We start from the raw sequence: 27,041 nt of genomic DNA, 5'->3' as shown, positions 1-27,041 counted from the left end.
AATTTTTGTTTCAACAACTGTGTTTTTCTTAACTTTCTTAGGGATTTGAGTGAAGTAGAAGCTAAGCAAAAGACGCTTGAGGAGATTTTTTTATTATTTTAAATTCTGAAATTAGGTGGAATATAAAAGCTTGGTTTTGAATTGAAAATTGATGAGATTTGTTGGTTTTGTTATTTGGCTATCAAGAACGCTCGAGAAAGGGACGGGACGTCTCTACTTCACACTATAAGCTTCCATTTTCTATGTTTGGTGTTTACTTTCTTTCACTCTTTTTTTTTTCTAAACCAAAAGATGAGAGAATGAATGAGAGAACGAATCTGATTGTTGTGGAATTATTTTTCTCTTCATTTGTTTTGTTTTAGAAGTTCTCATTGATGAATTATATGTATATTGTTAGCGTATTTTCTATAAAGTTTTAGACTGTTTTAGTGCTAATCTCTTCACTTCATTTTTCTCTTCTTCTAAGTTGGCTTTTTTGTGTGGGCAGTTGTGAATTTTCAAGCACAAATCCCTTCTCTGTTTGATTCTATTTCACTCTCACAGTCTCTCATACATTGACTCTAAGATCGCTTCAGCTTCTTCAATCAGGTATTTCTTTCTCTCTCTCTCTCTCTCTCTATATATATATATACATGTATGCATATATATTATGTTTGGATTTTTTGTTCTCTTTGCTTTTACTATTCAAATCAAAACTTATTTGTCTATATGGTATGTTTTTTTTTATTTACACTACATTATTATATAGATATATCTATATGTATATAGGAATTGTCTCTAATTTGGTACCAGATTGGGGGGTACATGTATATTTCTTTTAAAAATATGTATATCTTTTCTTAAAATATGTATAATGTGATGAGACACTTATAATTTATCTAAACTACTACATACATATTTTTAAGGAAAATATACATATTTTTAGAAAAAATATACATATTTTTAAAGAAAAGATACATATATCGCTCTAATATGATATTGAATTGGAAACTTTACCTATTTATATTTGTATATATAAACTAGCCCTATACTATAAAAATTTTCAATTTTTTGTACAATACAACAGTGTTTCCCGCAACAACGTGCGGGCTTTTGGCTGGTTATTACTATATTCTAAGGGAAACACGTTCTGCACTGTCCATCCGCACTCATTTACTATTTTTACAATAGTGTTCTGACGCTTTTGCCTTTTTTCTTTCTGCTTCTTTCATTTGTGGGTGGTGGGCCTGTTGGTCTTTTTACAGGGGTCTTGGTTTGCTGTTTATTTCTGCCGCGGGTGTTATACATTAACCCCTTCTTTACGATTTTGCCCTTTTTCTTCTTTCCTTTTTTTCTCGGTTTCGTCCTCTTGCTTTCTCCTCTTCTTCTTCTTATGCCCGTGTGCTTTTGTGTCTCTTTATGGGTTTGGGCCTTTTTGTCTTTCTGTTCTCCTTCTTCGTTGGCTTTACTCTCTGGTTCTTTGTAGAAGCTTCTGGGTTTTTTTTCTCAGATAAGGACCTTGAAGAAATAATGGTAGCTTCTGGGTTTTTCTCTCTTCTCTTCGCGGAATCGTAAAGAAATAGAAGCTTCATCGTAGAAGCTTTTAGGTTTTTCTCTCCTCTTTTTTTTTCTTCTCTTTCTGTCTCTCGAGCGATTTTCTCTCTTCCGTCGTCCCCGATCTTTACCTCTGCACCACCACCACTGTCGCCGTCAGCCCTCCTTTGACCACGATCGGATGTGGCTCAATGACAAGGTTTTAATTTTCTTTCCTTTTTTCCATTTCATTTCTATGATTTTGTTCTTTGTGTTTTTGCTTTCCTTGGAAGAATAATTTTTTTTCTTCTATTCATCTTCTCTGAATTCTTTGTTTGGCAAACTGTAGAAAACTTTTACTATTTAGTACTATTTTTCTCCACTTAGCAAAATAAGTACATAACTTTAAAAAAATAAAAAATTTGTGTTTTTCTCTGTATCTGTGCTTTTAGTACAGTGTGATTCACGATTTGCCAAGCTTCTTTCACCCGAGTGGAGCCCTACGTTGTATTCTTCCTCCATCGTTTTGTGTATGTCGCCTCCTCCATTCTGTCGCTGCTTTTTCCTTCTTCTTTTTTTTTTTGGCTTCCGATTTGCTTCTTCTCTTTCGTTTTGGTGGAAATCTTGCATTTGTTTCTTTGTGCCTTTGTTTTTGCCGGTTCTTTTGTGTAATTTGGGTGGAAATTTTGCCACTTTTTATTTTGTTTTTTTAGTTCCTTCACTGATTCGATTTGTGATTTTTTGCTGGTTTATGTTGTTATATTCGTCCGCAACTCCCTCATTCTTCTTTCTTGCTTTTGTCTTGGTTTCAATCGCCATTTTTGTTTGGGTTTTTGCATGTTGATTTTTCACTCTTCGTTTTTTTCCTTTTTTTTCGTTGTTTCTTTTCCTTTTTTTTTGCCTATTTCGTATAATTTTTTGGGGATGCATAACAATATGTGTAGTGTAATTTCCTATTGAGTAATACATTTAATTTTGCTATAATTCTTCTTAGAAGCTTTATTTTTTCTGATTATTGCTGACCTCTGGTGTTTGTATTGCTGGAATTGATGATTTTTTCTTCTTACATTGTTTGAAACAGGATGGAATTTTAGAGGAAAAAAATTTCTTGCATTTTTTTTTTGTTTTTTCCTGTTACCATTTCTTCTTATTCTTTCTCTACGTAAGCTGATTATTGTTTGAGTTATGTTGCTTTTTTTTGGGGATCATAAGAATATGTAAGAATACGTGTATTGTAATTTCTTATTGAGTAATAGATTTGATTTTGTTGTAATTCTTTTTAGAAGGTTTATTTTTTTTTCTGATTTCAATTTTTTTTTGTGCGGGATATTTTGGTCACTCTTGCTGTGGTTGCACGTGGGATGTATATAGATCCTGATTTTTTGCCTCTGATTTATTAAATTGTCCTTCTATCTTTTTTGATTTCATGTATTTTTTTCTGCAGGAATTTTTCATCTGCCTCGCTGTTGCATGCCATATATATGTGAATCCTGATTTTTTTTGCCTCTCATTTATTAAATTACTGAGTTGTAGTATTTGTTTTGCTAATTTGTGTTCCTAGGACGGTAATTTGTACATATCTTGCAGCAAATGTATTAAATGAACTATTCATTTCTTCTTCTTGCATTATCTGAAACAGGCTGGAATTTTAGAAGAAATTTTTTTTTTTCAATTTTTTGCTTTTTCATGTTACCATTTCTTTTTATTCTTTCTCACCGTGAGATAATTACTGTGGGAGTTATGTTGCCTTTTTTATTCTTCTTTTTTAATTCTAAATACAATATTTTTTTTATCAGCTAATAAGAAAATTTTGAGCTCTTACTTTTTCTTAACCGACAATCTTCTATTACGTGCAATGCAATTAGAGGTTATTTACTATTCATCTTAACATTTTTATTCTTTATTTATATATGTTACTGTTCTCTATGAATTTGTTATCTGTATTCTTGCCCCTTTTCCTTGCACTTGACGTTATTCCCTTTCTATCTCACCTGTGCTCATTTACTGATGTGGTCCATTGTCGATGATTTACTGCTTTGTTTTTTCACTTGACCTTTTTTCCTTTCTATCTGACCTATCTTCATTTACTCCTTGAGTTGGTTGTCTGCTCTGTTTTATCATCCTTCTATTTTTGAGTACCTGTATTGGCCCCTGATTGGTTGATATCTTATACTGAGAGCACTGTTACAGCACTTCAGGTATTCCTAATAATAACATAGTGAGATATTTAGATGTATATTTTGACCTCACATGTTTTAGTCTTAGTTGATTCTTTTTTCCTTTTTTGTTCTTTTTTTTAATGGCAATGGTGATCATAAATGATTTTGATCATTCAAAAATTACTGTGACTATACCTTTTTTATTTAGATTTTGAATTTGTCAATATATTCTTAGTCAGTGCTTTTGCGTATGTTTTTTAATGGTATTCAATATATTGTCTTCCTATACTATTATTAATATGCTAGTTTTCTTTTGTTAATTTTGTTTACATATAACTTTGTCACTTAATGAATGAACATTGCTGCTCTAAGAAATTCATAAAAATTTCTCTTTATAAGAAGTTGATAAAATTTTTTCTTTATTATTAGTAAATGTTGTTAATCTATGATTATTTCGTTCTTCTCTTTCTCTTTTTATAATTAGTGTATAGTCCTTAGTTGTTAGCTTTAGTGAGATATTTATATGTATATTTTTACCTAACATATTTCAGTTTTACTTAACCCTTTTTTCCTTTGTTGTTTTTTTTTTTTTTTTAACGGCGATGATGATTATAAATGATTTTGACCCATTGAGTATTATATGATTTGTTCAAAAAGAGTGTGCCCTTTTTATTTGGATTCCAGATTTGTTAATATTTTCTTAATCAAAGCTTCTGCTTCTCTCCTTTTTTCCCATTTTCCTTAATTTATTGTTTCTGCCCTTTTGGCACTATTTTATTCAGAAGTTATTTACAAATAGGTTACCTTTTTCTTTCTATTACTCACTTTTAATTTTTTTATTTTATTGTTCTTATCTTTTTAACATTTAAAACTGAAACATTATATTTTACTATTTTTCCATTGCTTCTCTCATTTTTTTTTTGCCTTTTAAAATTGAACCATTATATTTGAACTTCCCACTATTGATTCTAATTTAAAGTACTATAGATTGTATAGTGGGAGAACGGATTTACCTTATTTTCCCCTACCTTTTTCCATATCTGAGTATGAACTTTTTCATCTTAGTCCCGTTTATTTCGCTGATTCGAGTTTAAAATTCAAGTTTTGCTACAGTAAAAAGTTCTCACAAACAGTCACATCTAACTTTTTTGCTACAGTAAAATGCTATAGTAAAAAGCTCTCATATAAAATCACATCTCAACTTGAATTAAAAACTCGAATCAACGAACTAAACGGACCCTAAGGGGGCGTTTGATAGAGGGATTCATTCCCTGATTCGAATCATGATTCGTGATTCACTACAGTATTTTCTCTCACAAAAAATACACGTAAATCGAAAATGATTCGAATCACATGATTTGAATTCTCCAACCAAACGAACCCTAAGTATTAGGGTTGTCATTGCACTGTTTTGCCACTTGCATTGGTATTTGGGCTGTCATTGCACTGTTTTGCCACTTGCATTGAAAAATTTTTAGTATTTTTTTAGTTCAACATATCGTTGTACTCTTTTGCTTTGGCATTGTAATGGCCTCTTTTGTCCTTGGATTTGGATAACTGGCCATTTGATGCAAATGCAATCTTACCTTCTACTTCCTCTTCCATTTTCTTATATTTCCTATTTTCCCTGCTCCTTTTATGCCTGATCCCCTTTACACTTGGTTTTTTCTTTCTTACTGTTTTATGCATATACTAAAGTCATTGTTTTTTCCTCTGTTTTAACTCACCTGGTAAGTTTCAGACAAATCTAATTTTGCTCTGCTTATTTACTATCTATGATATATTGGTATTGTAATTGCATTGTTCACACACTCACGGATCACTATTCATTATACAGTGCACGTTTTTTTGTTTTTTGTTTTTTGTTTTTTTTTTTTTTTCCATTTTGCCCGTGCTCTCTTTTGTTTCTTTGCTTTTGTGCTTTTTGTGTGGACTTTTTCGTCTTTTTCCTACACATCTGGAAAGTTTCTGGTCCTTTCTTTTCACTTCATTTTTTCCTTTCTGTAAAAAATGCTTCCCTTCTCGATGTTTTTTTCTCCTTGCAACAGCAAAACTTCCAGTACCGCCATCGTCTCCTCCACCACCCACTCTTAGGGATTTCTGCTCCCACAAAATCTCCTCCACACTCCTTCTCAGCGCTCCCAAACCCGCCGCCATCACCAGAAAACATAACACCATTGAAACTAGCGACAACACTCCCGCTACGACTCTTGCTTTTGATTTCTGATTTTGGGTTTTTTTTTTTTAATAAAGTTTTTGAACATCAATTGGTTTCAGAAGCAACCAAATGGGAACGACGAGGTAAGTTTTCAATCTTTGTTTTGGTTATTTTTCCATCGTTTATGAAAATAGCTGTGGTTACGTGTCTATTAGTTTGGATTGGGTTTTCCCTGATTTGTATTGGCTTGACTTGGCGAGAACAATAATTCATTGGATTTCGTCTCATGAATAGTTTCATTTTTTTTAATTTTAATATTATTCCGAATATATATATATATATATGTGTGTGTGTGTGTTTATAATTAGCCAATTATATTCATATCTATGTATAATTGATTAGCATAAGATTATCTAATTAGGGTTTGATGGTTTTTGTTCTATATATAAGACTGAATTCCCTTAAAGATTTCTCCTTTTTTTTTTTAATTTTTGTAATTGATAATTGGTCCGCCTCTTCTCTTTGGTCGTTCCGTAGAAGCTCTCAAAGATTTCTCCTTCTCTAGCTGCTGGCGTTTAATATATTGTGTTTTTTTTGTTAATTTTTTGTACATTTTTTGCAGTTATTGTTGGGCTTTTTTTTTAGTTTTTTTGGGTTTTTTAAGGTTATAATTTGCCGGGAAAATTGGAGAGAGAGAAAAAAGTGCTTTTATTCAATACCTTCTCTTTATTTATTATCTTTCTCTACAAATATTTCATTCCCATTCACGGTGGTGTTCTACTTATTTATTTGTTTATTTGTTTTCTTTTCTATACTTAGGATATCTGCCAATTCCTATCCAAGGAGTATTTGGAAAACTCACGCCTACACAGGTAAATATTTAAAATTTTCTCAGTTTAACTATTTGATTTTCCCAGAAATTTTCTACAAGATGAATGTTTGCTCTCCCTATTAATTCATGTTTTGAATTGTAAGTCGTAATTGAGTGGAAATTTATCCCTTTTTTTTGTCATTCCGGTTGTAACGATTCATGAATGAGGCTTAATTTAGGTTTATTTTTGTGTCTCTGATGGTTTTGCATGAATTCTTTATTTTAAGATGATTATGAGATTTTTGTTATTTCCTCTGTTTCTTGCACGAAAAGCTTCATTTTTGCAGAGAATCTCAGATTGGAGGTGTTGTGTGTCGTTGCTTATGAAATTAGGATCCTTGCAGACAATGTGAGCTTCAAAATTCCTTTTTTCGGTTTTATAATTAATTGAAGGCTGGTGGTTCTTTCCTCATGAAAGTCTTTGGCGTTCTTGCTGTATGTTTCTCTCATTGTGCTTTGTTTCTTTGTATATTCTTTATTTTTCTCTACCTTGATCTCTGATTTGATCATTTTTCTGCCATAATTAATAAGAATGAGCTATTTGTTTATGCTTATTGCACCTAGATGGATATAAAATTTTTGAAGACTTAGACAATTACGATTTTTTCTGGCCAATGATTGTGAGTTGTGCATTAAGAAGTTGAATTTGTGTAATGGTTAAGTTTCTTGAGTTGTTACTGTTAATGAGTTAATGGAGTATTATGTTCTAGGTAAAAGGCACAAAATGCATTGGAGCATTGTACAGACTTGCCAGCTCTTTAAGATTTACTTTAAGGTGATGATATAATCCATTCTTCTTAATGTATATGTATTCTGCAGATATTCATTTGCAATTTCTGTTATGGTTTATTATCATATCAGAAAGAAAAAAATCAGGAAAAGTATTAACTCGATTCAAAGTGTTTATTTATGTTTGAAGTGCTTGAAATGCTGCAAGCAAGATTAGCTACATTGTGAAAATTGAGAACTATTCTATTACCTTGCAGCTTGGTATAATTCACCTTTTTCGCAGTGTGATAAGAAGTATTGAAAGTGCCCGTATGTCTAATTTTGAGGAATTTCTTAAAAGAGATAAGATTAGAATTGATTCTCTCAAGTTGGTATTTTGACACGTTTCATACTTTGTGTTATGTATCTGCAAGAAAGTTCACTGTTATCGAATGTTTATTCAGGTTACCTACATGTATTATACGGATCAACTGGAAGTTTTCAACGAAAACTTCCCATCTGTAAGTAAACTAAATCCTTCAAGATAATTATATAAGTTGGTTTTTCAGTCAATTGTTATAGTCAGTTGTTGATGTGGAATTTCATGTTACTTAGAACAAGTGGTGCAACAAAGTGGAAGTAGAGGTTATAAATCGTGCTGCTTCATGTTTTATTCTTGCTTAAATTTAAGCCATTTCGTATGTTTTTCAGAATTAGAAAGAATGACGTTGTTTAGTTTACATCCTTATCGAGAACCTGTCATTAATTGGGATGAGATAATTTTTTGAGATAGATTGCCTCTAATGATGGTGATGTTTGTATGTTATGATGGATTGCAAGGTAAATTATTACGGGGAAGCAAGGTGAATGTCACTACTTTCTGAGATAAATGTTTGTTGTTAGTTTATGTATTTTTAAAGACTGATTTACGTGTGTTTGATTATATTGTGGAGGATAATGATGTTTTAAGATGATGTAATTCTAATTTTCTCATGAATTTTTGTCCTTATGAGAGTTATTTATTTCTTGCTTTTATTTTTCCTTTTTTAATGTTTTGATGGAATACTTTGCATTAAGAGCATGAAAAAATTTAATTCTTTTCTATGTTCACCATGACAGTCAAGGAAAAGTTAGTGTAATTCAGTTGCTGCACTATTCTGGTTTGTTTCCCAAAATTAGTACAAAGAAGAGGGATTTCTGAAGGTTAGTCTTGAAGTATATGATTGAATCTAATGAGCTATCTTGGTTAGTTTTGATGTTAGAGTACTACTTTCTGAAATAAATATTATTTGTTAGTTTATGTGTTTTGAAAGATTGATTTCCTGTGTTTGATTATATTATGGACGATAATGATGTTTTAAGTATGTATAAGAGTTGAAGTCGACGTTGTAATGGTATGATATAATATTGTTGGTAGTGGTAAAAGCTCTTGGGAGACTACAGATCTCTATTTGTGTTGATCTTATGCACAAGCTATTTGCATTATCGTTGCATTGAAAGAGCTTGATTTGTCGTTTGGTGTATTAATATTATAATCAGCTTTGGCTTTCCTAAGGCACATTGAAGGAAATGATATGAATGCATATTTAAGGTCTTCAATTATGTAACAGAGTGATTTATAGTTAGATCAAGAGTGCTTAAGTTGGGATAAATAACTTTGAGGATGGATGAAGGTCAAATACAACTTTTTGTTTTTTGCATTGGTTTCCTGTGAAATAAGGTATGAAATGTTGAAGCTAAGTTAATAATTTGGGTTTTGATGGAGTTTCATTGAACTAATCTAGGTTATCGACCGTTCACCCTCCAAGTTTGAAGAACGCTTCAGATATGAAATTAGGTCTCATTGAGTCTCTGCTTTTGGTGCCTCTTTCCTCTCCATAATTATTGTTAAACTTCTTGATGTTGCCAAGGTAATTTTTTTTTAATTTTTTTTTTAATTTTTTCGGTTCATATTAGCTTAGCTTAGCTTCATTTTACCCTAGATATATCTATTTATCTGCTGTATTAGAGCTTACAATGTTCATATTAGGACTGTTAAGGAAAACAAAAGCTCTAATACATTATAAGAAACTTCTAACTAGAATATTATCTAGATACATCTATATATAGATATGTATATATAAACTAATTCTATACTATAAACTTTTTGTATAATTCCAAACTTTTTTTACTTTCAAAGTTAAACAACTGTAGGCCCATAATTATTTCTATGATAAATCATTAATTCATTTGTTTAATCTAACTCTTCTCTTATTTTTGTCAGATACACCCAAGCTCACAATTATCTTCCTTATTTCACAATGCCAACCAATGAACTTCATGGTCAACCATAATTTTACTTTACCTACTCGTAGAGCATATTTGCCTGCCATACCATAAATTGTACCTTTTTATGTTGAATATATATCTTAACAATCTTTTATTATTTCAGTTCTGAATCAAAGGCAATACACACATTCGGAAAACACCTGGACCAGGTAATATAACTACTTCTAAATCTTTTAATTTACACTACATATAATTAAAGATTTTCAACTTTCTTAATTATTATTATTATTTTTTTTTTAAATTTGTATTTTGCAGTTAACAAGAATAAAAGAAAAAAAGGAAAATAAAAGCTATAATACATAATAAGAAACTTTTAACTAAAATATTATATAAATATATTATATGTATATATGTATATATAGACTAATCTTATAGTAACGAGCGGGCTTTTGGCTAGTTATGTTCGAAAATAAACTGAAAATAATAGACAACAAAATAAAAGGAAAAAGAATAGCAAAAGATATGACTATCTATATTAATATTCAGAAATCATTCGTTAATTTTAATATTAGACTGACAACTATTAATGAATAAGTGTCTATCGAGTAAATTTTAAAATTAAAAGCTTAAGACAATATTGTCATTTATGCTAATAGTTGATAAACTAATATTGGTAATCTATTGACTTACTGTCAGTGTGTGGTCGTGTGTGTGGATTTTTATTTTATTATTATTATTTTTTTTATATTCTATTTGGGCTTTCTCTTAGTCCTCATCATTATGCCCTAAAATCTGAAGATGTGTCCTTCAATGGGACGGGAGATTCTTGAGGTAAAGCTATTGTAAATGTCATCTTTTTTTTTGTTTTGGACATTGTTTTAAATATAATATGAATGTTTTTAGTAATATAGGTGTTTTTCATTTTACTGTATAGTATTTTTTTTTCTAGATATACAGTCTTGATTGCTGATTAGAGCCTATCTTAAATCAAGAGCGAGTTCGTGTTCTTTTAGAGTTGATTTGTTTATGTTATGTACAACATGAAGTCCACGCTAACAATGTTTGCGCATTCTTTCAAAGAGATTGTGAACTTTATGTTTTCAACGAAAATATTACAGGCAGATATCATCCTCAACGTGCCCTTAAATTCATCCTAAGGCAGGGCATTCCAACAGTCACTCAATGCGCTTGTCGAGGATCGTAAACAAATGACATAATAATTCATCATCATTGCAAAATAAATGCTCAATTTTTTGTACACAAGTTTATCTTCAAGTCTTTTATGATGAATAAATGAGTGTTAAAATGAATGATGAAAAACTATAATGGTCCTTAAGGTGTTCATTTCATTATCTGACATGCACATGAAATTATTGAGATGTAAAACTTTAATCTAGCACATCGAATAATCAATTTTAATTATTCATCTGGACTATCAAGTGTTATATCATACAATGTGTTTAACTCACGAAGCAAACGTTATTTTACATTAATAAATTTACTTAATTCTTGCCATAAACCTCATGGTTACAAGTGCTTTTGGAATGTGCATTAATAAGGAAACTTCTTAGTCGTAAATTGTGATTAAATTGCGATTAGGTGCTCTTCACTTTTTCGTAGTATAACCTCTTGAAGAGTTTTCCTTACGTAACCTATGTCCCTTAGCCAATCAAGCCTGACTTTCCCCCTTCTTCTTTTGATTCCTGCCCTGGAAAGCTAGGCCCACTAAGGCTAAATGATTTAGTAAGGAAGAAATAACTCTTTTTGGGCCCTACAAAATGAAGCGAGGATATTGAAAGATGTATAAAATTCATCTAAAGACATTCACATCGATAATATCGGTCAAATCTGGAAGCGGATATACAATCTGGACAAGAATTATTCGCGGATATGGAATACTATGGACAAACAATTTAAAGAGTTTAATATAAAACTTGCGATCCTTATATGAATATTTCATATGAGAATGTATAAAGCTGTGAAATAAATTATGAGTTACAATTAATAAGTTTCTTGTGGAAAATTTATGAAGAATATAAGTATAGGTACTCAAATACAATGGATAAATAATTATATTTCGATAGTTTGATAGTTTATGATTGAGCTCATGAATGCGTTTAGAATTCGTTTTAAAATGATTTTATTTTTTTGTATAAAAATGGAAATGAAAATGTTTTCAATCTCTGATAGAAATCATTTTTAAAAATGCGTTTGATAGTTTTATCAAAAGATTGTTTTCAGTATAAAAAAACCCATTAATGTATTTCTCTCTCTCTGCTCAAGAGAGAAGAAAACGAAAATAAAAAATGAAAAACAACTAAAAGTCGTTTTTCATTTCTCTCCCATTTTACACTAAACTAAAAAATCGTTTTCATTTCCGTTTTTTATCTTTGATTGTGTCAAACGTCGTTTTATAATCGTTTACATTTTTCTTTCTTGAAAAACGTGAAAAATAAAAACAAGAACAATTCTAAACAGACACATATGTGTCTAAAGAAAGATATGTTGCAATCTCAATACAGGTAGATAGTTTATAGAAGGACTTAAAAGGTCTAAAAGATGTAAACCCAATATTTGAACCTTTTCGATACATTCTTTTATCTCGTTAAAAGTCTAAATTTGTATTAAAACCTATGAACCAAACGGTTAAATAGTTTTAAATTGCACACTTTATTAAGTTCAAAAAGATCTTTGTGTATATAGTGGCAATTGAAATATACATACTACTTATTTCTTTAACAATATAAAGAATGAAAGTGGTAACAAATTATTTTCTCTATTTGTTTATATAAGCTCATCTATTGGATTTATTGTTATTTATTGAAGCTCTTTAGTTCATAAGAAAACATTGAGATAAATCTCATAGAAGAATGTTTTATTCACACCTGAAGATTGGAATTTGCTAATTAGAATGTTTATTCATAATTTATATTATGCAAAAGAAAGTTATGATGAGCAAAGATCAATTTTCGGGTACTAAATTTAATACTATAGGATTTTTAGGCCAACTAAGACAAGTCTAAAGAAATAGATGGCACTTTTCTTTTTGATTTAGATGACCTGTTTAATTTTAGTGTCTCAATTGATGTCTAGTGAATTGAGTTATGCCACATCATTTAAAAAATTTGAAATACATTTTAATTATCTTTTCTATACTTAAGTGTTTAAATTTATTAAATAGCATGTCATAATGTGATTGGTTAGACACTAATTAAGACACTAAAAATTAGACAAGTGATTTGAGTCCACTTTTTTCCTAATAATTTGGATAAAGCATCAATTTAGTGATGATTTATTTTTATATAACACTTTTATGGTAAGATATTTTTAGTGATTTTAATGTGAAATCATCAATTAAAAAAAATAAGAATCAACAAAATATAAATCTTGCTGATTTTGGTAAAATTTCACCATCTGCACTGTAAGGTAATCTTTTTCCTCTCTAAATTACGGAGTTGTCTTTTCTTTTTCAAATTCTGCAAAACAAAAGTGGAAATGTTTTTCGGTGGTGGAAGTTATTGTGGCATTTGAACATCCCCCACAAGGTAAAGCTTTTTATTTGGCGTGTTTCAACACATTCTCCAAACTATAAACAATTTGCTGCGTAGGGGTATTATTTGTTAAGCGGTGTGCGCTGGATGTGGAGAAACTAAAGAGACAGATTTTCATGTGCTAGTAGAGTGTAAGGTGTCTAAAGCGATCTGCTGTAATAGTGTTTTTTAGACCAAGATTATGCAGTTTCATGGAGTACAATTACAATACTTACTGTTGGGATTTATTTCTGGAGATTGTTCGGGATTTATTTCTCAATTTGTGTATTGATTCTAATCGTATTTGATTGGCAATATTTTTAGGAATGTTTGGTTGGTTGATTGTGTTTGAAAATAGATGTGCAGCTGACTAGCCTTTTATGGAAGGTCACTAAAAGATCTGGAAACTTGTTTTAGTTTCTATTTTTGTAAGTCAACTATTGATTCAAAGATGAAAAATTGATTTGATTAATTATTGATTGAGATTTGATAGCTAGATGATCTTCCTATGTCGCCTAAGAACGTGTCCAGGTTCGTTTATCAGTTTTGGGAAGATTTCAGAATGAAAGGAGATTGATTCGTCTGGTTTTGAGAAAGTTGACCGTGACAGCTATGTTGCAGTTATTGTTGCAACAAGGATCTGCAACAGATTTGGTTCAGCGAATTAATTGAAGATGTGTCAAGCTATTCACAGCTTGCTTATTTATTAAAAGTGTCCCCTTAAGTCTTGGTACGCCTTTTGATGAGTTTTTGCTGGGTTGTGAGACATGAGTGAGCGCTTGTATTCAAGAGAGATGATTTGAGTATTTTTCGGGAGAAAAACTTAGTTGGAGGGATTCCAATGTTCAAAAGTCGAGGGAATTTCACTGTTTAAGTCCATTGAGAAATTGCAAATTCATAGGCGTCTTCTTAGAGAGGGAGTCTCGGGTACATTAAGTCCAATTGAATTGTAAAAGAGTTCTTAATGGATTGTTCATCATCTGGACGTGACCCCGCGGAGTAGGGTGTTATCAAACCGCGATATCATCTCTCTCGTGTTCTTTTATTTTATGTTTTTACATTATTCATATTGTCTTATAAAATTTTAAAAGACTCAAACTGGTACTAACACTTACTGCTATGCATTTTTAAGGTACTGAAGCGGGATGAATTGGAGTTGTTTTGTGTGGTTTTGTGGCTGGTTTGGAAGCACCGAAATGTGGTAGTTCATGGTGACCAGTCTCGTAGTCCAGAAGCCATTCTCGAAGACGCAGCTCTTTGGCTTATGGAATATCAGGCATATCAAAACTGCGAATAGGGCCGGTCAACTAAACCCTCAACAACAAGTAGTAATGGTTGGCTTCCTCCAGATGGTACATGCCTAAAACTGAATGTGGATGCATCAGCGGTTACAAACGACGACTTTATTGGTGTGTGGCGGTCTCATTAGAGATTCTATTGGTTTTGTGTCGACGCATTCTCAAAAAGTATCTCGGGATGTTTTCACCATTTTATTACGGAATGTTATGCTGTGCTCGATGGATTGCTTTTTGTCAGGGATAGTGCCATTGATATCTCTGTTGTGGAAAGTAATTCTGTTATGATAATTAATTCGATCTGTAACCCTAACATTCTAGGGATGAATGACCTATACTCAATGACATCAGAATTTTGATGGAAGAAATTGGTGGTGGTTCGTGTTGTCATGTTTCTCGCAAGAGCAATGTGACAGCCCGCACACTGGGCAATATAGCTATTCTTTAATCGAATATCTGTTTTGGTTTAAAGAAATTCCTGATTGTATTTCTGTTTTTCTAAGTGCCAATATGGCCTCTATCCCAGTTTTCAAAAAAAAAAAAGTGGAAATGTTTTTACGAAATTCCTAGATCGTTTGTAATTGTTCTAAACCATGTACATACTATACTAATGTGAAAAATGGTATGAATACAAAATTATGGAATTCCAAATTAGGTAAAAATGAGATTATATCTAGCAATATTTTAATTTAATACAAGTTCCATAAAAAAAAATCTAATGCAGAAGAATAAAGAAATACAGAAAGAGAAAATAGTCTTTTTTCTTCTCTTTCTTCTTCTTTTTTTTTTTTTTTTAAATATAAAGGAGAATGATATTTTTATTTTTGATACCATAGAGGAGAAAAAAGTAGAAAAGTGAAACATGTGACGATATGAGGAAAGGAAAATGCCAAATTTCATTGGTATATTACTCTAAAAAAGTTTTTTTTTTCCTTTTTAATTTAATAAAGCTTCAGAGACATAGGTCCCAAAGAACAAAAAAAAAAAAAAAAATTAATAAAAATAAAAATAAAATGAAATTGAGAAAGGGAAAGGGATACACGGAGGAAAATTCACAAAACAAGGAACGGGAGGTAGGAAAGAAAGACGAAATTAGCGTATTTATTTATGAGTTTTGAGTTTCCCTGATTGATTTGGGACTGAAATCAAATATCAAAATTCAAAGGAAAAAAAAAATAAAACAGGAAAATAAAAAAAAGTCGTAAGAAGAACCACTTTGCGATCAAAATCCCTTGGAATCTGTACTCTCTCCTCTCTCTCTATCTCTCTCTCTCTCTCTCTCTCATCCCATCGCAAAAACCTCAGTTTCGGGGCTGCCGTTTCGTTGCTATTCGTCTGTCGTTTCGTGGCTTTCCCTGTCACGACCAGTCTGATCGCCGGAGATCAACCTCCGTCCGCCGATCAACGGCCTCGATTCGGAAACTCCTCAATCGGAGGCGTAATGGTCGCGCCGCCAATCGGTGCCTTCGGGGGTTTCATGGCAGTTGTCGGCTGAAATACCGGGTTCGTTGCGTGTCCGTGTCGTCGGAATTTCGTATATTTCATGGGCGATCTTCGGGATTGGTCGCCTGAACCAAACGGCGTCCTAGTGGAGGAGAGGCCGTCGCCGTCGAATCAGACGGGGGCGATTGGTGCTGAGTACTGGAAGAGAGCGGAGGAAGCGACTCAGGGGATTATTGCTCAAGTTCAGCCCACCGTCGTGTCGGGGAAGAGGAGGAGAGCGGTTATCGATTACGTTCAGAGGCTTATTAGGGGATTTCTCGGTTGCGAGGTGAGAATCTTTATCAAACGAGTTGTCCTTACATATGCATTCTCGTGTTTTTGTTGATTTTTGAATGTTGTAGAAAATTTAGAGCTGTAGCCTTTTGTGCAATTCTTGTTTGAGTGTATTTTCGGTGAACATTGTGGTTCGAGTCAAAATATGATTGTTGGTTTATTGGAGTAATTTTGCAAGTTTTTGGGGGAAGAGAAAAAGAAATTCTAATCTGTACGTGTTCAGTGACTTTTGTCTAATTAGCCTAAACTTAATTGTTTCGACCGTTTAGAGATTTTGGATTGAGTTTGTGGTTCTATAAATGAAGTAACAAGGTTGTGGCAAGATGAAAAGTTAGAATTTTAGTCGAGCCAATATGCCTGTGGTTTCTCTTAACTGAGTTGTTTAGGTTCTGGAATCCTTTCACTTTTATAACGGTGCTCTTCGGCTGGTCAATAGGGCGCATTGCTTTTGCTTCTGTAATAGAGGCGTTGTAATGGACGCGCTTGGCTAACGAATAAAAACCATGGTCCGCTTTCATTGGTGTAGTCCGGTCATTGTGTATCTCTTTCTCCTCTATTGGTCTGGAGTTGGTTTTCTTTCGGTCGCCTACTTGGTGAATAATTGGCAGAGTTTTGTGCTTAATAAAGATTTTGGGCTTTGGTGGGGGTTCGAGTTTTCATCCCAAAACTAAAAATGGAAGCGTCCATTGGCTAACCTTTGGTCTAGCTAGCTGAAATTTTGTATTTTCTACTCCTCAAGATCTCAGATTGAGTTTGTAGTTTAAATGAAGTGACACGATGTTATGACAAGAGAAGTTAGAATTTGAGGATTTTTTATGGAAGGGGCTATTCATTGTCTGAGAAAGATGAAATCACTGGAAAAAAGAAGACTACTTTTGGAGGTATTTTATTTGGTGAAAGGTGCTATAGCTTGCAGGAGATGCAATTTGCTAACTGTATTGTTGAGGCAGCATAGTTTCCGTAGCAAATGTGTTTCCAAAGGAGAGAAGTCTTTGTGTTTCGTAGGCTTCATTCTCTGGGTGCATATAGAAGTGTCTGGTTTCCTAATTTTAGTATGTGGAACTACAGTATGTTAAGCCTGGCAGCCTTGCAACTGAAATTTTTTTCCCCCCTCCCCTCCTTGTTGTGTAGTTTACTTTTTCCAAGGTTGCAGCGTTGCAGGATATGCTACAGTCACGAATTGTGATACATCATGGCTGTCATATGATAGGTGTTTGTTACATGTTATCTATTATGTTTTCCTTTGCATGCACGTCTTGTGTTTTGAGCGTTACATGGAATGCCGGTTATTAACAGATTATTTTATTGCAATTAATGCTAAAGATTTTTTTTCCTAGTCGTGCACTAGGTTTTGCTTTTCCTGTTATTATTTTCATAAGTTGGGAAAACTTTCGACACCAACTTACACGTGAAAAAAAAAACCAGCGGCAGAACTGAAACTTTTGCTGACAACTGGTTAGGAAAAGCATTTAACTTTACATTAGTGGTTGGTATACCACCCTTAGATAACTTAGGCATGCTTTTCTTTTTTTCCTAACGCTTTCTCCATTTATTAGTTTTGGAATTCTGGTAGAACACTTAACTTTCTTACTCATGTGTGTTTGCAGGTGTTCCCATTTGGGTCAGTACCTCTAAAGACATATTTACCTGATGGAGATATTGATTTGACTGCCTTTGGCGGTCTTAATATTGAGGAGGCTTTGGCTAACGACGTCTGTTCGGTCCTTGAAAGAGAGGAACAAAACAAGGCTGCAGAATTTGTTGTGAAGGATGTGCAATTGATCCGGGCAGAGGTTTTTACCATTTCATCCACACGTTAACTAAAGTTCTTTGCTGCATACTATGATGATGTACACATAACATGTGTCTATATAAAAACACTTATATATACATATACATGAATACCTAAACACTTACATATGCATATACATGAATACCTAAACACTTACATATGCATATACATGAATACCTAAACACTTACATATGCATATACATGAATACCTAAACACTTACATATGCATATACATGAATACCTAAACACTTACATATGCATATACATGAATACCTAAACACTTACATATGCATATACATGAATACCTAAACACTTACATATACGTATACATGAATACCTACATGATTACGTATACACATGTATTCATGTGTTTTTACTCCGCTTCAAATAGAACTCTATCCTATCATCGTTATCATAGTTGCACATGTCTTCACTTATTGCCAACACATGGCGCATCACTTGTTGCCATCCAAGATTTGGTAGATTTAATTGTTATCAGTTCGCTTGTTTATTTCTTTTCTTATTCATTTTTACTCATATCAGATTTCTTATTTGTTTGTTGACTTTGTTTGAGGAAATTTCTTGTTGAATGTGAAAGATACTTGCCCATACATTAGTTTTATGATTTTTACAATTGAGATACATATGCGATGGCCATGTTTAATAGAGGATCTTGGATTATTAGGTTAGCTATGGTTTGCCATATCTATTTAGGATTAGTCTTATCTCTTTTTGAATCTTTGTTTTTCTAGTTAGATTAGGATTGACCGTCTATAAGTATAATTGATTACGCTAAACATTTGAACCTTTTGGGTAAATGTTTGTCGACATTTCCTTTAGAACAACATTCCTTGTGGGCAATGGTTGTCAAAAGCAAATATGGATTACACCCTAATTGTTGCAGAAACTTATCGATCATCATCTACTTCACTGTCCCAGGCCTGGAAATTATGGTACAAATTACTGAGCGAATTAGGATTCTTTGTGTTTTTCCTGCCCATTGAAATTTCTTCTTGCTGGAGAAAACTGTGGGGTTCGGATCTAATAAGATGGCTAGACTGTTGTGGCAATATTTGGTGATATACTTCTTTGGATGATTGTTTTCAAAGAAAAAGAATTAGAAATGACAGGTCTTTTTGAGAAAGTAAAATTTTCAGCATCTTTATGGGCAACAACGGATAAAGCTTTCAATGATTTTTTCTATTCTCTAATTGTTTTAAATTGGACGGATGCCATTGGTGATATGTGTCATGACTATTCTCTTTAGCTTTTGTGTGTGTGTGTGTGTGTTTTTTTTTTTGTTATGCTTTTCTCTTTCGCGTTTTTAGAGAATTGCTTTCCTCTTTTCTTTGTACGTGGTGTCATTGACTCATTATCAATAAAATGAAGTTCTCTTGTAAAAGGAAAAAAAAAGGGGAAAAAGTTTACTTATTCCTTATTCTGAGTTTCTTCTCCTCCCTAAATCTCTATGTTTCTCTTTCTTATTTCATTCCTATGGACAATAATGAATATAGTCTCGTCTTCACGATTCCTTTTATCTGCTTATTCATTCTTTTTCTCATTGACCTTTTTTTCGTTGAATCATAAACTTGAATGACATTCTAAAAGTAACATATGATATTCCACCAGCACTTGAGGTCTCTCTCTATCTATCTCTCTCTCTCTCTCTCTCTCTCTCTCTCTATTGGTGAGGATTTGATAGGATTATGTTAGTAATTAGTAATCAATATAATAAGTGGTTAGTGGTTTGTTATTAGGGTTGGTTTGTTATGTTTGTTAAGCTAGTTAGTAGTAGTATATAATTAGGGTTGGTTTGTTATGTTTTTTAAGCTAGTTAGTAGTAGTATATAAGGAATAGAAAGAGACTAAAGGTGGGGGATGGATTAGAGTAAACTGGGAAAACTCTTGGGAGAGCTAGCAGACCTCTCGAACGTCTGCCAATCTATCTTGTAATCTCTTTCAATTACTTCATCAATATAATTTTGCTTTTCTGTTCAATTCCTCAATTCAAGTTCGGTTCTTATTAGGATTTTCTTTTTCTTTTTCTTTTTTTTTTATTTGAAAAGAAATGAAAACCTTTGTTAATGAAGAAAGAGGGAACAAGGAACAAATAGGAAGAGTTATCCTCCACTCATCCAGTTCCAAAAATACGGGATAATCAAAACTAAATCAAATTAAAGGTAAAACTTCGATGGTTTGTAGTTTGGTTACAGGATAAACAAGGAACAGTGAGGATTTTCAGTCCCTAATAGTAAAATTTTCGATGGTTTATAGTTTTTGACATGTATTCCTGTAAGCTCTTCTTTTCAATTTAAAGGTAAAAGAATATGTGTAGGAGGTTTTAAGCTAACCTTCTTGGCTCGGATTTCTAAGATTATTGTATAATCTTACCCTGCATTTGATAAAGACTAGTGACCTGAAAGTACAAGTTCTCCACTATTCTAGGAGTGATGGTTTTGAGGTTGTAGAGGCATACTTCGATGCTCATGCACTTGCAGGTTGTGTGGTTTTACTTCTAGTGATAAAATGTCATCTAGCCTGCTCTTCTTTTTAGTTGACTTTTCTTCTTCTTGTTGGTTTTGTTCATTGTTTCATGATTCAGTTGAAATTTTGTATGACCGTTTCATAGCTTGTTATCTTTGTTCTAAGACCTTTGGGTTTTTGGGTGGCAGGTTAAGCTTGTGAAATGTCTTGTACAGAACATTGTGGTTGATATTTCGTTCAATCAGTTGGGAGGGCTTTGTACATTATGCTTTCTTGAGCAGGTAGTCAGGCTTATGACATCCATATAACTTTAAACATTCTATGTTTTAAAGCTCTAAATTGATATATCCTTTGGAAGGTCTAACCTGTTGTCTACACTTGTCTTTATGAGTTGCTTTTACGTCCTCATGATCTTTTTTCATTATAAATAAAGGTAATTAGTTCTAAGGTAAAATGTATTGGCTTCAAGCAATGTTGTCGAACCTAAATGGAATCATAAATCATTCTTTTCTCTCTCTCTCTCTCTTTATGTAGCAAACAAATTTCTGAATCTCTACCTCAAAACATTGACCCTTATTTTTTCTTTGGTAATGACTAATATCCTTTGTCCTTGTGTGTTGAACTTTTAAACTTTAATCTTTGAGTCATGCTCTTAAGATCCAAATAGCACAAGCATTAGCTGGCTTTTTTCTTTCTTTTTTTCTTTTTCTTTTTTTTTTTTTAGTAAATTGGTTTATAGGAAATTTAGAGCCTTTTGGGAGTGTTGTTAGAATGGTTTTGTTTTGGGTATGGAAATGAAAAAGAATCTTTAGATAATCACTCGAACACAATTTCATAAAGGAGTGCAACACCATTCCCAAAACGGATGGGAAGTGTGTTGGTATCATTTTTGAAGTTGTGTCTGGTTGTTTTTTCTAGAGATATCGTTTTGACTATAAGTTAAAAGTAGACTGTATTTGGTTATGTTTTTGAAAATATATGTTGAGTATGTAAAACATAAAAAATGAAAATGGCACAAGGACATCTACTCTAGAGCATTTCCATTTTCTTAACAGAGTATCAATACAATTTTTCATTTTTGTTTCCATTTCCAGTAAAATGGAACCAAACAATTTCAAAACCATTTCCAACTTGCACTCCCCAGGAAGCGTTAGCAAACATTTCCAAAATAAGTGCTACCAAACGGCCCCCAACATTTTCTTATTTTCATTTTTTTATTGTTTGATATTTAAAAGTTTGTAGGTTTGATAAATCAACTTATTTTTCACATTTTCAAAATTGAAAATATTTTTTTATCAACCGTGGAATCATAAGATTTGATTGTGTGGGGAATACAATTGCATCATCCGATTCATTTATTTCAAGATTCATTTTTAAGATTTTTATCGTTATAGTTTGATTTAGATTCGTATTTTATGATATGTGTTAAAATATAAAAACTATTGTTGGCACACCTCCTAACAGCTTAAGTTTTTGGGATGGATTGTTAAACTAACATGGTATCAGAGCGGGAGGTCCTGAGTTCAAACTCCTGTAATTGCAATCTTTATCCCCATGTAAATTGTCACCATGTGTTGGGTTTTTAATATATCTCGGGCTTAAATATTCACGTGTTGGGCTTTCCAATTAATTTACCCATACGATTGCCCATTGTCCAGCCCACACGTGAGGGGGAGTGTTAAAATATAAAAACTATTGTTGGCACACCTCCTAACAGCTTAAGCTTTTGGGATGGATAATACAATTGCATCATCCGATTCATTTATTTCAAGATTCATTTTCAAGATTTTTATCGTTATGGGTTGATTTAGATTTGTATTTTACGATATTTATAATTTATTTTAGGATTATTATCACCTATGCCCTCTGAACTTTTTAGTCAACCCCACTTTGCCTCCTGAACTTTGAAAATTCCTACTTTACTACTTTAAACTTTCATGAACTTCAACTTTGCCCCTTTCGTCCAAATTTCTATTTAAAAGAGATGGAAAACGTCTTTACTTGTACTCACGCGCATGGTATTTGAGGGTAAAATCATAATTGAATTTTTGGTGATTTGCACCTATGCCCCCTAAGTTTAGGGGGCATAAGTGCAAACACCGGAAATTTGGACGGAAGGGGCAAAGTGGAAGTTTGTAGAAGCTTATGGTAGTAAAGTGAGAATTTTTAAAGTTCAGGGGGTAAGTGGGGGTGACCCCAAAGTTCAGGGGGCTTAGGTGATAATAATATTTTATTTTAAGTTTTTGACAAGTAACAACTATGAAGCAAGCATCATCATATCATTTGTTTTTATTTTTTTATTTTTTATCTTCTTATTTTATGCTTCAATGTATCTGGTATAGTTTGAACATAGTCTCTTATCTTCCTCCTGCAATTTGTAGCTTTATTTTTGTTTCAATATTTCTACCTTAGATGATATGCTTAATCATTAGGAGATGAAACATAAATTGATTCTGATTTGAAAACAATGTTCTTGAACATTTTAGCGAATTTATAACTATGTCTCCTCTCATGCAATTTATATGTTTGTTGCGACAGGTTGATGTCCTTATTGGCAAAGACCATCTTTTCAAACGAAGTATCATACTTATTAAGGCTTGGTGCTATTATGAGAGCCGTATTCTTGGTGCTCATCATGGTTTGATTTCTACATATGCTTTAGAGACTTTGGTTCTATATATCTTCCATCGCTTCCACTCATCCTTGAATGGCCCTTTAGCGGTGAGTGCTTCAAGAAATTTCCTACTTGCATACCTTGCATAAAAGTTTGTTACAGAATATTAACTGTTGATTTTTATAAACCTTGTAGGTATTGTATAAATTTTTGGACTACTTTAGTAACTTTGACTGGGATAACTACTGCATTAGCTTGAATGGTCCAGTACGGATATCCTCACTTCCAGAAATTATGGGTGAGTAACATTCTTTTGCATTTTCCTCAGAGAACGTTTCCCCCTACAGTCAAAATACTTATCTTAGTTTCTTACACAGCGGGGATACCTGAAAATGGTGGTCATGACCTATTGCTCACTGATGATTTTCTCAAGGGATGTGCTGAAATGTTCTCAGCTCCTTCAAGAGGATATGAGACAAGCTCTCGATTATTCCCTTCAAAGCATCTAAACATTGTTGATCCATTGAAAGAAAATAACAACCTTGGGCGCAGTGTGAGCAAAGGTAATACCGTCCAGTTAGACGACCTTGACCCTTTCCTTTTTAAAATTGAGTACAAGTGCCATTTCCCCACCTTCTTGTAAGGTGTCCTGAGGGAAATACTGATCTGTTCATCTGCAAATAAAATTCGTTTAGGTTCCACAAGTATCATGACTAAGTTGCTGAAGCCTGTGATATTGTTGGCATACGATGAAATGTTGCTTTAAATGCTCTTCGACCAAATTAATTTGACAAAATGGTTTAAGGTAAAATTTCTTATTATATGCAGGAAATTTTTATCGAATAAGGAGTGCTTTCACATATGGTGCTCGGAAACTGGGGCACATTCTTTCCCAGCCTGAAGAGAACATTGGTGATGAAATTCGAAAGTTTTTCTCTAACACATTGGAAAGGCATGGAAAGGGGCAAAGGCCTGATGTTCAAGATCATCTCCCTATGTCTGGACATGATGAACTTAGTGCTGCATCAATTTTCGGTACAGGGTTGCGAGAAAGTCAGACAGTTTATGAAATAGAATCTTCCTATTCAGGTGACATAACCGGCGAATCTAGTTTGGATCATGAAGGATCGTTGCAGGGTGGAATCAGTGATGTTGAGATATCGGGGACAGAAGTAATCTCTGCTAGATTTGTGAATGGACCACACACAGAGTCTTTAGATTGGATCATGAAGGATCGTTGCAGGGTGGAATCAGTGATGTTGAGATATCAGGGACAGAAGTAATCTCTGCTAGATTTGTGAATGGACCACACGCAGAGTCTTTAGCAATGTCGTCCACAGACTTGTCTAAACGTGACAGTTCTTTAAATGGGACTATTGTTTCCGACAATCGTCTTAAGGGGGATGCAAAAGACCTTGCTACATTGAGACTTCAAAGTCTTACTATTCCAAACGATGCACCAAAATCTTCCCCTACTAGTGTTGAGGCAAACACATCCCCTTTGAATAATGCACATTATGCGCCTCATCTATATTTTACTCATTCATTCATCAGAAATGGAGAAATGAATGGTTATCAGCATATTGAACAAGCAGAACATGATAAATCTGCAGAGAATACAGCTGGTGACCAGGATGAAAACCAGTTGGTGAGAGATCATAAGGCTTCGTCTCCAGTTGGATCAAAGCAACATCTTTCACGATTGAGTTCAATTGCTTTATCCTCTGAAGACTTTTATCCAAGTTATTCTCGTTATAGGATGTCTGCTGTTTTATCGGGAGCTCCTGATCCTTTCCAAACTTCGTCAGATCTCAGTGGGGATTATGAAAGCCACCTTAGCAGTTTGCATTATGGTAGGTGGTGCTACAAATATGCATTAGCTGCATCTGTTCCTTCCATCCCGCCTATTATTTCCCAGTTTCAGAGCAAGAAATCATGGGAGGTAATACGGCGGTCTGTGCAGCTTAAGCAGAGTGTTTTTTCTCAAATCAACAATGGTGTGGTCCCTCAACCGACTTTTTATTCTATGAACCCGCCATTATTACCTGGTGGCATAGGATTTGCGGTGGAGGAGATGCCAAAGCCACGGGGAACAGGGACATACTTTCCCAATATGGTAAACATATTCTAAGCTTCTGAATTGTTCAATATTTATTTACTTTTATTTGAAAACCAAAAATCTAAGTTATATTGAGGACCGTAGTTGTGTCATGTTGGGTACTCGTTTCAGTTTAGGTGGTGGGCCATCTCATCTGAAGTGCTTTTCTGTAAAAACTTTTGCAGAATCATTACAGGGATAGGCCCATGACACCAAGGGGAAAAAACCAAGCGCCGGTGAGATCTCCCCGTAACAATGGCCGTTTGGTAACACTAGCTACAGAAAATGGTTTTCCTGAGAGAAGCGGTCATGATAATGCACAAGCACAAATTTTTGCGCATAAAGGCTATGGAAAGTCTGGTTCTTCGGATGACCCCTCTGATTCCCCTCGGAGGAAGGTCAACTCTAATGGCAATGGTGCAATGCATCAGCCAGAGCCTTTGGTTGAATTCGGGTCAATTGCACATATGCCATCAGAGGCGCCCTTGCTTAGAGGAAGCTGGCAAACAAACACTGGGCTGGCTCTCATACAAAATTCGGGCTCAAGCCTTGCCTCACCTGGAACAGAGAAGCTGAAACCTGTGCTGAGTATGGATAAAGATAGGTATGAATTTAAATTTTGACTGAAATTCAAACCATTATTATTGCAACATACTTGGGACTCTTGCCTGATTGGTTGTTCTGGGCCTGTAGGATTGCTGTACAATCATATGCTTTGAAAGATGAAGATGATTTCCCTCCTTTATCTGTCTAACCGCAAGAGCGAGTTGAAATCTGTTTATTCTGGTTTTAAAAAGGCTTTCGGGTATTTTGGTGAATCTATCAAACCTGCTTGAGCCTAAGCTTCCTTGCCTCAATAGCTCTCAACCCTTTTGGAAACTCCATATGCACTTTGATATTCTTCCTCTTAAAAGGGAAACTTTCTGTACATTTCTGCTAATTATTCCGCTCTCACAAGTATCTTGGCATCATTGCTTTACTTTGAGGTGTTGTTTATATATAGGATGTTTAATTTTATGGGTTCCTTCCGGTATTGTTTTTTGACTGTTACCCTGTAGGTAGAAGTTTGAAACACAACACTTTGTTGCTGTTGACTGACGTAGCTTGTAATATTGATCTTTTGCAGCTTGTAGTATTATTTATATGATTTGCAAGTTACAAGTTAATATCAACTCGTCCCTTTCTCTTCCGTTGTTTTGTTATCCAAAATGCAATTACTATTGTTGCAGCCGGTGGACTACTGGTTGCAAATTTCGGGGTTCAGTGTCTAAATGGCGGGCCTGGAAAATTTTCATTGGTGTCATGAAAAAAGTTGGATATAACTTTTTTTATTCAACGATAAGAACACTTGTATATTTCAATTACTGAGTGAGTACAAATATAATTTTTCTTTTGTAGGTGGTATAACAAATTCTTATATAAAAATTTAAGGATAAAAATTAAATTTCTAAAACTTGAATGGTGATGTATATACTACTCATTGCTATGTGGCTTTGACATTGGCTACTTGGTGGCAGAATAATGCTCTGTTAGGGTTTTACCGAGCACGAGTGTCGCCGCCACCTTTGATCCGTTTGTGAGTTTCTTTGATGAACCCCTGTCGGTCATGCAGCCCAGGCTGCCATTTTGCCAGTCATGTTGCTGCAAGCTGAATGGGTTTTGTTCTCAGGCCATCTTGATGCTTACACCATCTTGACGCTTACACGCCTGTTAGGCAGTAACAACATTTGTCTCCGTCATTAACTGTAATAGCGTTTATCTTTGTCATAACTTTGT

The 27,041-nt window shown here is 33.6% G+C and overlaps 2 protein-coding genes across 2 annotated transcripts; both read left to right on the top strand.

The window, feature by feature from the left end:
• Nucleotides 1-1,467: 1,467 nt before the first annotated feature.
• Nucleotides 1,468-9,879, top strand: LOC112090561. The gene is made up of 8 exons (XM_024162144.1): nt 1,468-1,732; nt 6,649-6,701; nt 6,988-7,049; nt 7,411-7,475; nt 7,873-7,929; nt 8,528-8,611; nt 9,193-9,318; nt 9,672-9,879. Exons 1-6 carry the CDS (start codon nt 1,725-1,727, stop codon nt 8,607-8,609), a joined length of 327 nt encoding a protein of 108 aa, XP_024017912.1. The 5' UTR covers nt 1,468-1,724; the 3' UTR covers nt 8,610-8,611; nt 9,193-9,318; nt 9,672-9,879.
• A 5,626-nt stretch (nt 9,880-15,505) lies between these two features.
• On the top strand, nt 15,506-26,454 carry LOC21404798. The gene is made up of 10 exons (XM_024162129.1): nt 15,506-16,272; nt 17,885-18,070; nt 20,742-20,834; nt 23,092-23,274; nt 23,363-23,465; nt 23,545-23,730; nt 23,996-24,386; nt 24,491-25,283; nt 25,451-25,869; nt 25,959-26,454. The coding sequence occupies exons 1-10, from the start codon at nt 16,045-16,047 to the stop codon at nt 26,017-26,019; spliced, it is 2,643 nt and encodes an 880-aa protein (XP_024017897.1). The 5' UTR covers nt 15,506-16,044; the 3' UTR covers nt 26,020-26,454.
• Nucleotides 26,455-27,041: the final 587 nt, after the last annotated feature.

This window comes from Morus notabilis, unplaced genomic scaffold (assembly GCF_000414095.1).
Source record: "Morus notabilis unplaced genomic scaffold, ASM41409v2 Scaffold442, whole genome shotgun sequence".
Lineage (NCBI taxonomy): Eukaryota > Viridiplantae > Streptophyta > Magnoliopsida > Rosales > Moraceae > Morus > Morus notabilis.
This window is presented reverse-complemented; position numbering and strand designations above follow the sequence as displayed.